This window comes from Blastocystis hominis (assembly GCF_000151665.1).
Source record: "Blastocystis hominis, Singapore isolate B (sub-type 7) whole genome shotgun sequence assembly, scaffold_7".
Taxonomy (NCBI): Eukaryota; class Bigyra; order Opalinata; family Blastocystidae; genus Blastocystis; species Blastocystis hominis.
The window spans coordinates 173,158-185,302 of record NW_013171866.1 but is presented as its reverse complement, the minus strand read 5'-3'; the positions used below and the strand labels follow the sequence as shown (position 1 = coordinate 185,302).

At 38.0% G+C, this 12,145-nt stretch overlaps 4 protein-coding genes; 2 read left to right on the top strand and 2 right to left on the bottom strand.

The window, feature by feature from the left end:
- Positions 1 to 2: 2 nt before the first annotated feature.
- On the bottom strand, positions 3 to 993 carry GSBLH_T00004492001 (uncharacterized protein; the record flags this gene model as incomplete). XM_013043400.1 has 4 exons in its annotated part: positions 894 to 993; positions 566 to 862; positions 279 to 530; positions 3 to 248 (listed from the first exon to the last, which is right to left on the bottom strand). Exons 2-4 carry the CDS (start codon positions 590 to 592, stop codon positions 3 to 5), a joined length of 525 nt encoding a protein of 174 aa, XP_012898854.1. The 5' UTR covers positions 593 to 862; positions 894 to 993.
- A 6,060-nt stretch (positions 994 to 7,053) lies between these two features.
- GSBLH_T00004491001 (uncharacterized protein) lies at positions 7,054 to 7,388 on the top strand. XM_013043399.1 has 2 exons: positions 7,054 to 7,162; positions 7,195 to 7,388. The coding sequence occupies exons 1-2, from the start codon at positions 7,098 to 7,100 to the stop codon at positions 7,379 to 7,381; spliced, it is 252 nt and encodes an 83-aa protein (XP_012898853.1). The 5' UTR covers positions 7,054 to 7,097; the 3' UTR covers positions 7,382 to 7,388.
- Positions 7,389 to 7,696: 308 nt separating this feature from the next.
- GSBLH_T00004490001 (uncharacterized protein) lies at positions 7,697 to 8,407 on the bottom strand. XM_013043398.1 has 3 exons: positions 8,323 to 8,407; positions 8,272 to 8,285; positions 7,697 to 8,237 (listed from the first exon to the last, which is right to left on the bottom strand). Exons 1-3 carry the CDS (start codon positions 8,345 to 8,347, stop codon positions 7,704 to 7,706), a joined length of 573 nt encoding a protein of 190 aa, XP_012898852.1. The 5' UTR covers positions 8,348 to 8,407; the 3' UTR covers positions 7,697 to 7,703.
- A 532-nt stretch (positions 8,408 to 8,939) lies between these two features.
- Positions 8,940 to 12,006, top strand: GSBLH_T00006822001 (uncharacterized protein; the record flags this gene model as incomplete). Its single annotated transcript, XM_013043397.1, is given in 20 exon segments — positions 8,940 to 8,978; positions 9,011 to 9,054; positions 9,086 to 9,136; positions 9,169 to 9,226; positions 9,256 to 9,329; positions 9,360 to 9,517; positions 9,547 to 9,701; positions 9,731 to 9,980; positions 10,012 to 10,130; positions 10,160 to 10,324; positions 10,356 to 10,444; positions 10,482 to 10,578; positions 10,642 to 10,827; positions 10,847 to 10,963; positions 10,992 to 11,202; positions 11,232 to 11,269; positions 11,301 to 11,368; positions 11,400 to 11,637; positions 11,667 to 11,816; positions 11,845 to 12,006. 20 exon segments carry the CDS (start codon positions 8,940 to 8,942, stop codon positions 12,004 to 12,006), a joined length of 2,469 nt encoding a protein of 822 aa, XP_012898851.1.
- Positions 12,007 to 12,145: the final 139 nt, after the last annotated feature.

Here is a 12,145-nt window from a genome sequence, read left to right as displayed (position 1 = left end):
CTTTAATTGTCTCCAAACCCGTTTTGGAAGAAACTGCGCAGCGACTTCTTCTTCTTCTGGTCCTCTGCGTGCAATTGGCGCTTCACTCTCTCCAGCTCCGTGCTCGCCGATTTATTCTCAGGATCCACCTTCAGACAGGCTTCCAAATCTTGCACTGCCTCAGCGAGCATTCCGTACTTGCCGTGTGCCACACCGCGTCGATACAAAGCTTTCACGTTCTCTGGCTGCTTCTCCAAGACGGTCGTGCACTACACATCGAACAAAAACAACGAACCAACCTCCGTAATCGCGGCATGGAAATCGTTCATTTTCAGATAGCACAGCGCTTTGTTGGTTCGCAAGGCGTGAGACAGCTCAGCGCCTTTCTCCATTTCTTCCTCATGGCCTTCTTCCCCTTCAACAATGTGTTTTTCCTTTAAGAACGGAAAGGCAAAATGAAGGTAGGGAATACCTTTGTCATAATATGAGCAGGCAACCACGTAATCTTTGTTCTTAAAAGCTTCGTTTCCCAGATCTTTTAACTTCGTTGCCTAAAGAATAATAAAGTAGAATACTAGAAAATTACCTCATCGATACGTTGCTGATAAGTCATATCATTGATATTGATATTTTCTTCGTAGCTGAGAAGTTCCACATCAAATTCCAGAGTCGAGTTTGGAGGAATGCTCGATCCTGCTCCCGTAGAGCCGTATCCATACTCTGGCTTGATTCTTAAGATGGCTTTCTCCAGGCTTCATGGAAGCAAAACCAATATCCCAGCCCTTTATCACTTGACCTCTTCCAAGTTCAAATTCAAATGGCTCGTTCCGATCTCGTGAACTATCGAATTTCTCTCCACTGAGCAATCTTCCAGTATAGTGAGCTAGATGTTAAAGAACAAGACGAATTCTCACTCTTAAGTTTGTATCCCTTTTTGGGACACTCTCCAACTCCTTCCTTTGTCACCAATTTTACAACACCTCCATCCGAGGTAAGCTGTTCTTCACGAAGAATCTACCACTGAATAGAGTACAACAAGAAATACTTCTGATTCAGACATTTTTTGATTTTCGAAAATTTATTCCAGAAGGTTCGTTTCCAGAATTCTGGCAGTTTTTTGAATCAATCAAAGAGAAATGACTAACGGCGAGAAATTGAAATTAATAAATGAGAAAAGTTATCAGGGGCTTGAAATGAGGAATACAATGAGATGGGTTTTGAGGGAAATCGAAAAATGAAACGAGGGTTGGAATATGCATAATATAGGATATTAATCGAAGAATGAGTATTGATATATCGAGTTACTGTCGAACATTGAAAGTAAATAACGCGAAACGGATGTTAAGCTTAGGATGAAAATAGAAAATAGTGGATATCTAGGTTTCTAGTTATCGGTATATTGAAATTGACTTTAGTGTACTATTTTGAATGTACGAATCAGAAATGGAAGGAAAAGGCAGGTATATGACATGAAAACTGTTGACACAAGACATGTATTATTTTGAAATAGAAATGTATTACAATAAGGAAGATGAACTTTCTATTTTGTCGTCTATTGTGACATGATTGCTTCATATAGTATTTGTCACAAGAAAGAGCAATGCAGATTGAAAAACGAAAAAGAATACTGATGTCTTTGCGTGGTATAGTAATTGATACGAGACGAAGCAACAAACATCATACACTTCATTCTCATAAAAAATAGAAAAATAATGGGTTGGCATGTAAATGATTGAGTTGATTTGATAGTAGAAAAAATGAGTGTAATTAGTATCGATGATCGCCTGCATTTGTTTAATCAATTTTACTTTTTCTACTCAGTTCATTTATGATTTTTGTTTCACGATCCGATTCAATCGTTTTTAGAAATAAATATATCATACAATTGTTTTATTCAACGCAATACAATTGAACAAATGGTTTTAACTTTCAAGATTTAGAAAGTTCGATTGTATTTGTTTTATTTATAGTAATAGTCTCATTCGATACATCTGAGTGATATCAAAACAGTACATGTCATTCACATTTACTTCCATTTCTAGTTAGCTAGTCATCATGGGTATTACTTGAAATAATCCAGTATTATCCATTTGAAAATCTTGATAGTCCAATTTCAATTGATCATTATATAGAATATGATTTGTCAGGCAAAACACATTCTTATTCGAAAATCAAACCAATCTCAATCATATCAGATAATCTATTTTTTCTTTAACAAAGATGTATGGAATGTTAGAGACATGCTGATCACCCCTTTGTGAGTTGTGATGAAAATGATCGGAAAGCGTCAATCGATAACTGGATCCTAGTGCAATAACTAAAGAAAGATGAGAAGGAGTTTCGAACAAAGAAAGGATAGAAAACATAACAATTACAAAATGGAATGGAATGGCAATATGTGAAGTGTGTATATTTATGCTGTAATAATTACTTGACTTTAATAAGATTAGCGAGTTTCCAATGAACATCTATGTAAGACATATTATTACATAAACTATACTTGAAATTGTTTTTTTCTGAACATAATCGAATGAACCACTAAATAGGTGACGAGGTAACTTGACATTTTGAAGATTTGGAATATCTAAATACCATCAATATTCAATATTGAGATATACTTTCCAATGTCACTACACGAGGATAATAGAAACTATATCCTTCAGAATCAATGGATACTAGTTTTGGAAGATCTACATTCAATCATTTCGAATCTTTTTATTATTACCTTGCATTCTCAATGAACATGAATCATTATTATTTCCATAAAGTGCATAATGACCTAGGTGAATGGATTGTAATGATGGAAGATCTACATCAATCATTTCATTCAAATTCATTCAATACTTTTCATTATTGTTGATAAGGAATCATGGAATGCCCAATCACCTAATGTTATGGATTGTAGATTTGGAAGGTCTTATCATTATATAAATCAAGTCATATCAATACCTTGAATCACAAATGAAGAATAATAAAAATTGTATGAATCACTCCAAGTTATGCCAATTTGAATGGATTGTAATTGTGGTAGATTCTTCAATTCAAAGTCTCCAGCAAAATCACTGAAACTAAATTGACCAATTTCAATCGATTCCAATGATTCACAATTCAATATGTGGAATGATTTCGATTCATCCTTGCCAAAACCATTCATTGCCTGGGTAAACGAACTAAATCCAATTGTTATATGTTGTAGTTTATACAAGTCATGGAGTAAAAATCTTTTCGTATATTGAAAGTTATAGCCAGCTATAGAAATATGTTTTATATTCTTGAATGCACTCATATCAAATATTGTCAATGATTCGGAATTACATTCGTAGTAAGGGATGTATAATGATTTTGAATATGACATTGATAATTCTGATAAATATGAACAAGTGGAAAATCCTGAAGGAATTGATCGATTTTCAATAATAGATCGTAAATTGGAATGAATATCTATATGTATCATAATTACAACGTGCCTTATACTTGAAGAAGTAATCGAAGAAAAAGCAACATACTTCAATGCTTTATCCAGTTTAACTGTTTGACAATTTGGAATATCTATACAATAATACTACTCTTTAATTAACATAATATACCTTTCATTATAACTCTACGAGGTGACCATAGTGAATATCCTAGTGATGAAATCGATTTTAATTTTGGAAGATCTATAATAATATAAAAAAATCATTACATAAATAATATACGACTCAATATTAAAAGACAATCATCATTTCCCCATTGACCCAACAGCGAATAATGTCCTAATTGGATTGACATCAATTTGGGTACATCTAAAGAATATTATCATCAATCAAAACATATACTTTTAAATATCGTATACAAAGATAACTGAAATGAATGATCTCCTAATACTATAGACTTAATATTTGGCATATCTTTAGCGTTAATGAGTTCGATATCATAAGATTACTTTGAATTATGAATGATGATGAATAGAAATTATATGAATTCGAATTTATATGGCCGATTTGAATAGACTGTAATTGTGACAGATTCTTCAATTCAAATTGTCCACCATAATCACTGAAACTATATTCTCCAATCTCAATAGATTTTAATGATTCACAATTTATTATATGAAATGATTTCGATACATCATTACCAAATCCATTTTTGAACATAGTAAACGAATTTGATCCGATTTTCAAACTCTGCAAATTCTGTAAATTATATATGATAAACTCTTTTGCTTCTGTAAAGCATTCATCCCCAATATTGATTAACTTTAGATTGGGATAATTAGTGATAGTAAAACGCAGTAAAATGTCTCCATATCTTGACCCAACAATATAAGACTCTTGTTCATAAAAAATACCATGTGGTCCTTCATAAAGCAGATAGTGCATTCTTTTCGCTATAATAATAATACCAGCAATAATCCAAACGAAAAATAAGAATGAAAACAAATTATGGATGACGTTTCTACCTAATTCTTTTGCATTAAAGTTCCTATTTATATCTTTGTTGTTTGCAACCATGAATTTCTCGATAAATAACTCAACTGCATTCTCAAAATCTAAAACAGGACTCACTTGATTTTTGAACTTCTCTTGACATATCCAAAGAATCGATAAAACCAACAGTACAACAGCTAACAAATAAGAACAAATGTTCCAAGGAACTAAGAAGCTAAGACTTATGAACAATAACATAGATAGTATAATAACTGACTGAATAGCCCATAATTCATTGATTCTGTAATCCATCACCCAGTCTGTTTCATTACATACCATTCCATTTTTATATATAGAGCCTCTTCCATGACGTTTACCATTTTTGTAATTTCCTTTGAAGATTCTTGTTTTCCCGTCTTCATCCAATTCTTCTCCGACTCCATTTCTAGGATAACTGTATATTACAGAATCAAGAAATCCTCCCTCATACACTACGTGACCATTCTTATATTCGGTCATAATATCGTCGCTAAATTGTTTTAGCAATGTCACTTCTTTGCCATCCTTCCAGATGCTTATTCGTCTTATTTTTTCATCTTTGTATAAATAGCATATACCATTATAAATGCCATTATTATCTATTTGACAAATTCGAATCAATTTATCATTTTCATCATATTCTTCCCAATATCCTTTTCCCATTTCTTTTGATGGTTTTATATTGAGTTTCTTGCCTTTTGAATAAAATCCATCAGATATTAAATTTCCATTTCTATCATACTCTTTACCTCTGCCTTCTCGATATCCATTTTCAAAATAACCTTCAAACCATTTCTTATGAGGCTCATCATATAACTTGAATAATCCACTATATGTTGTATTAGAACCATTTTCAAAGTGAGTTAATCGATTCAAATAATCATTTTCAAAATAATAACAAAATCCTAAGTAGTTTCCGAAATCATCTTTTTGACAAATTCGAATCAATTTATCATTTTCATCATATTCTTCCCAATATCCTTTTCCCATTTCTTTTGATGGTTTTATATTGAGTTTCTTGCCTTTTGAATAAAATCCATCAGATATCAGATTTCCATTTCTATCATACTCTTTTCCTCTGCCCTCTCGATAATCATTCTTCAAATAACCAGAAAAGAATAAATATCCATCATCATATATTGTACAAGGTCCTGAAGCTACTCCATCCACAAAAGTCAAATTTGCCATCAACACATTTCTGTATGAATAAATACTTGATTTGCCATTCATTTTTGAGTTTATTATTGTAGTTCTTATGGTGCAACCTGTATGAGGCTTACCTACTTCAACATCAACTGATCCATGTGCCCCCTTGGCAATCTTAACGGGAAATTGCTCAGCAACATTGCATTCCCACCAAGTATCTATACTGTTGTTTTTACAAGTTTTGCTATTATATTGATGTGAACCTGACTCAATGACCTCAATATCTCCATTTATGATTGAATTCAAATCAATAATAGTGTTATTAGCTAAGTAACGTTTTTAATTTATAATAATCATATATGCATTTTAACTACTTTACATTCCTCATCTATTTGCCCTCCATTATTCTATTTTGTTTTAATTATAATATTCCTATTGTAATGCATGTTGGATAGTATATTACCATCACTTATCTTTTGACTGCCTCATTAGTTCTTTACTATTTCCTTTCCTTTTTTATTATTTCTGATAATTTCCATATGATCGATTATTGAATTCACTACTTCACCTGTAGGTTCGATTACCCATTAAAATGAAAAACCCTTTGGTGAATTGTGAATCGTGCTGAGTTCTGTATGCAGTAGTTATCTATTTTCTGTTTTTTATTGGATGCATAGTGCTCACACCCTTTCGTTGTGAAGATTGCTCTTCTTTACATACTTGTGTGTTTGCTCAATTGTAGAACTCGAATGAGATATCTAAGTACTTCCTACTCTTAACTCTACAGTATATTTATTAAAAAGTTTGCTTTCTTGTCACTCCGATAATCTTCTGTTCTGTTTTAGTAAAGTATGACTATTTTTTGGTTTTTCTATAATATTTTATTCTATTAGCAGCAGACATATAGAATGTTAATAGATTAACTATAAAGATATTCAAAACAACTGCATTTACTAATCGAGTCTATTTACCCTTTGAATAGATGACTTATTGGGAACATACACTATTACCGTTCTTTCTTTCATTTGTTCTTGCAATATTGCATTCATACTGGAATTTATCTATCTGGCATTTGACGAACAATGTACTTATCAATCCATATATTTCCGTTAGTAGTTAAACAAATTAGTGACAATAAAGCGAAGAGGTTGAGGCTTTCAACAATCTCCTCTCTTTCGTTCTAAACAATTACTATCACTGTCCTATCTATTTATTTTAACATCATTTAGCAAGCCAACAGGCTATTCCATTCACCTAATCTCATCACTTCTCAAAAATATCCATATCATTCTATCAAAAAGTACTTTCTCATACACTCAATTCGGAGCACGCCCATCTAATCTAATATATTGGAATGGATCTGTTCTAACGAATCCGGTTTCTTTTTCTAGAATCTTTTCTATGAAACTGCCTTCAGATCTTTCTTCATATTTTTCTTCAAACTAGTAAATCTTGCTTTCTGGTCCTTTATTGTAGATGGATCCAATAGAATCTGCGAAGAACGCAGGAGCTGAGCCGGCTACGATGGTTGGTGGAGCTCGAACAAAACCAGGAAATCATGTTGACTTACAAAAGAAAGGCGCGCCTGAGTATGTTATTCTGGTTGGATCCTTAGTTTTAGATCAAAGTCCCTTCTCATGGGTAATCAAAATGCAGCAGATGCTATTATTATGAACCAGAATGTCGTTGATGCTGATGAAAGGCGAGAACGTCGCGAGATTGCGAATCACGCCATGAACAAGCCATCTCCTAAATTGCAACCTTCTCATAACAATACTGCTCAAAATATGCGCATTATTCAGCCTTAAGCTATGTGACATGTTTGTTGTATAAGCAACGTTTTTCGGGGATAAACAAGCCCGTCTAGCTCAGTCGGTAGAGCGCCAGGCTCTTAACCTGGTGGTCGGGGGTTCGAGCCCCCCGGTGGGCGCTTCTCTTTTCCTTTTTTTCATTACATACGAATAAATCTATTTGTATCCTATTTTATTATCTTCTATTATATTTAAACTCGATTACTTACCTATTGGATTCCAAAGAAACCCAAACAACACAGTGGCATTTCAAACAAACAACACAGTGGCATTTCAAACAAACAACTCACTCATATCGTTCTTACCATAACTCTCTCTCTTAGATCATTCTGTTCACCAGCTTGCCAATCAGCACCTCGTGGTTACCGTAGTCACCTCCCTCGTTGAAGTGACGCAGCTTCTTCGAGAATCCGCCGTTGGGGCTGTTCAGCTTGAAGGGCCACAGGAAGTTGTTCGCCTCCTTGAAGTGGGGTCCCACAGTGTAGATCTCGTGGATCAGATCCTCCACAGACACAATGCCGAACTTGCCGAGCACCTGCTCAATCTGCTCGTTCAGCATCAGAGGAACGCGCTGCTTGTTCAGCTTAGCATAGCCACGCTTGTAGATCAGAGAACGCACCAGCTTCAGGTTGGGGTAACCGTAGGCGATGTAGGGCTCCACCAGACGCAGCATCTCCATCGTAGCCTTGTTCAGACGCACGAACACGGCGTTGTGGATCTGGCGCAGACGAAGCAGACGCAGGGTCTTCTTCACCTTCGGAGAGCACTGGTTGATACCACGAATACGCACAACGATCGCCAGACGGCCTTCTCCCTCACAGAACAGATGACCGTTGTTGTGGGCATCTCTTCTCTGGGCAATCAGATCAGCCTTCACCTGGGCGTACTCCTTGTAGTACTGCTCAGTGCACTTCACCATCGCCTCTCTCTTGACCTGCTCGGCCTTCTCAAGGTTAGCAGCATACTTCTCAGCGGCAGCCTTCAGCTTCTCATCACGGCGTTGCTTCAGAGCCACAGATTCAGAACTAAATATATTTTGCAAAACCCAAATCCAACGATTCTTGCTAGAATGTCTATATCTTTGAGGAAAGCAGTTAAACCGTAGTTTCAATTCCTTTCATATACTTTCAAAACAGTTATACAGACAAAAATAGCAGTAATTCCAAAACCATCATTGTTCAAATAAAAAACCGACGAGAACAATCTAGCATAAGCATTTAATAGTATTGTATGCATATATATCATTTGGATCGCTATTTAACGAACATCCCGGTTTATCCAAAACACTCTCATTCACAACAAACTACTTTTGAAATTGGTTACCATCACTGAAAACGCAATAGTCAGTATCATATACCATACTGTTACTCTACAGTCAACCAAATCACATCATTATTCTCTAGAAACATTCATATACAAAACTTCAACACAACTCGAATGATTTCCTAAACCAAAACCAATCCCAATTATCCATTTTTGTCTGATCGGGTTTTTATACACCTTTTCCTACCTCTTTTCAGCCATTTATCACTCCAGTCTACTTTTTTTCACAAAAATGGTTGGAAATGGAAAGAAAAAGGTGATTGCGAAAAAGGTAGGCTGTTTATAGTCGACATCAACTGCTAGATGCGCACTGGAATGAAATCGTCTGCTTCTGATATCCAGAAACGGTTGGTGGATTATTTTCTTGGTCACTTTTAGCATTGAGTCAAATCCATACGAAATGCGAAAAAACAAAAGCCCTCATACAACGTAAAGTACCTCATTCGGTTGTTATTCTCTAGTGTTATTGGAAGAAATGTAAAGGGTAATAATCGGAACCTCATTGTTTCAAATGCCAAAGTACTTTTAATAATTACCCTCCACGATAGTCACTGACACAGAGGCAGCACGCTATTGGCGAGGATTATGAGAAACAAACAAAGAAAAACATCTTTAAGGACCGGTTTTAGAATTGGAGTGATATGACTTCTAGTCGTTTCGGTTCAGCAGAAAATTTGCAAACAATGACGGAGGAGCAGAAGATGTTTAAGAAGATGGAAATCCAGCGCAAGAAGCAGCTAAAGCGCGAGAAGTTTGCCTTAGGAGACGAAGAGGAAGAGCTCCTTACCCATAAGGGAAAATCGCTGGAAAGTGCGAGTCATTCCTCATCTTACCTCTAGTTGAAGACGACTTTAAGAAGCTTCACGAAGAGATTGACAATGACGAAGACGACGAGGAAGGAGCCATGAATTCCGATGTCTTCATGAAAACGAGCTTCAAGAAGGATTCCGAGAATCCGGATCGTCCTCGAACCCACAAAGAAATCATGATGGAGGTACGCGTGAATCCGTTTGTTAAACGCAGATTATCGAGAAGAGCAAGCTCTATCGCGAGCAACGTCGAATTGAGGCGGAGGCGTTGGAGGCGGAAATCGAAAACGTGGATGCGATGATGGACGATTTGCACAGTTTGCTATCCTTCAACACGACGGATAAAACAAAGAAGCCGGAGATCGTTCAGTCGGAGAAGGATCAGGAATACGACCGATTGACCGCGGAGATGGTGAACGCTGCGAAGGGAAAGGCTTCTGATAGACAGAAGACGCAAGAAGAGAGTGAGGATTGAGAGGGTCGAGTGAGATGCAGTTGATAAGGAGGAAAAGGAGAAACTGGAGAAACTGGAGAAGGAGAGAGAAGAGCGAATGCACGGCATTGCTCCCTCGAAAGGACGAGACACTGGTGATATCCAGGAAGAATCGGTGATTGTATGGACGGTTTGTTGGGTTCATTGTAGAAACGAAAGTCGTACGAAGACGAGGTTTTGGATGCGATTGACCAGGATGCAGCAGCAGGAAGCACGCTGGAGGCCACAGCGAAGGACTATGATGAGGATTATGCGCTTCTGTTTGGCGATGAAGCGGAACCGGCTCCAAAGAAGGAATCGAGAAAGGAGACGATTGTGAGAAGAGGGAGTTGAGCGTGATGAATAGAAAGCGATTCAGAAGGAAAAGCAGGAGCGAGCTGAAATGATAAAGAACGCGAAGAGCGAGATTCCGTTTATTATTCCCATTCCTCGCAGGTTTGTTCTTTGAATAATAATTGGTTTGATCGTGTAGCATCGGAGAGTTGTGCGAATTGCTGAACGAATATGTCGCGAACGATGACTCGATCCACCTGATTCTCTCTCGAATCATTAAAAACAACAATCCCAATGTGAACAAGGACGAAAAGGGAAATTTCATCAATGCACGTTTTCCTCCGCCCATTGACTTGTAGTTCTACCGAAACGTCGTGGGACTGGTAGACGCTTATTTCTCGCAGAACTGCTTAACGCCCTATGTGTTGGACTGCGTCCAGGGCTGCTTAATGGCGATGCTTCCTTACATTGAATCGAACGTCCACATCATTTGGACGGACATTCTCACACGAATCCAGACGCGAATGCTGAACGTTTATTTCCTTGTGGGTTGATTCCGTTTAGACCACCGGGTATCCTCGCGTTTCCGATGTTCTGCTGCTTCAGCTCGTGCTCAATCTCTTCTCGGCCACAGACTTCCGCCACAACTTCATTCAGCCTGCTCTCTTGTTGCTTGGGCGCGTAGTGCTGCAAGCTTTCTCTCATATAGACGTTGCTGGAATGCAAAATCAAGAGTGTGCGAGACGTCGTGATTGCGGAGGTGATTCTGGCGATCCTGGCGGATTACAGCTCGGCGAGCGGCCGGTTTGTCCCCGAAGTGTACGCCGCGCTGCCGATTGTTTGCGAGCTTGTGTACGATGCGGATTGCTGCGTTGAGAATAGATTGCTGCGAAAGAGCTCGTCGGCCGCTTCGAAGCTGGGTAATAGAGCGAGAATCGATGAATTGTAGAGTTGAAGTTTAAGGAGCAGAGCGATTCAGAAGAAACAGTTTGTTTGTTTGCTTGCTACGAGCGTGTAGATCACACTCACCGATTTGGCGGACGCATCCATAGAGTCCATTCCCATTTCGAAGCTTCAAGCCTCTCTGTTCCTTTCATTCTCTCTTTGTTTAACGTAGATTCCGCATTGTGTCAAGTCTGCTGGAGTCGAACGCTTCCAACCCCGCCGCTCTCGTCTACTTCCGGCCGATTCTCAGCACGCTCTTGCGGTTCATCGCCCAAGAAAAAGGCTCGTTCCAAGCCGTGAAGGCTCAAGAAACGGTCGACCAGATCGTGTCTGTCCTCACCAACACTCTGAATCATCGCAAGCACATTCCTCTCCAGGCCGAAGTGCTGAGACCGGTGTATGTGTCCTTCGTAAGAGTGTGTGATTGTTTTCATTGAAGGCTCCTTCGTATGAGCAGGACTTCGTTCCTGGCAAGGTGCTGCATCCCAACAAGGAGCATATTCGCAAACGCGAGTTGCTGAAGCAGGTGAAGAGAGAGAAGAGAGGTGTGGAGAGAGAGATGAGAAGAGAGGCGGAGGTGATTTCGGAAGTAAAGAAGGGAGATGAATTGAATGTAGATGAGAGATGCGGAGAAGAGAGAGATCGATGAGCAGCAGAGCCAGAAGCTGAAGGAAGTGATGGGATGGCTGGAAGAGGACCAGGCGAACTTCAACCGAGCTGTGAAGAAGGGCGTTGTAACGGGCGGAGGAAGCAAGATCCAGAGTAACCTGAAGCGATAGTCATTTTGACCTGTTTGAGACAATTAGTGTTGTGGGCACTTGAGCAGGAGGAGAATTGGAGGACTGATGACAATAGAGTGAATATGAATGGATATTGTAAAACGTTTGCTCTATTTTCTATCCACTCATCAGTACATTC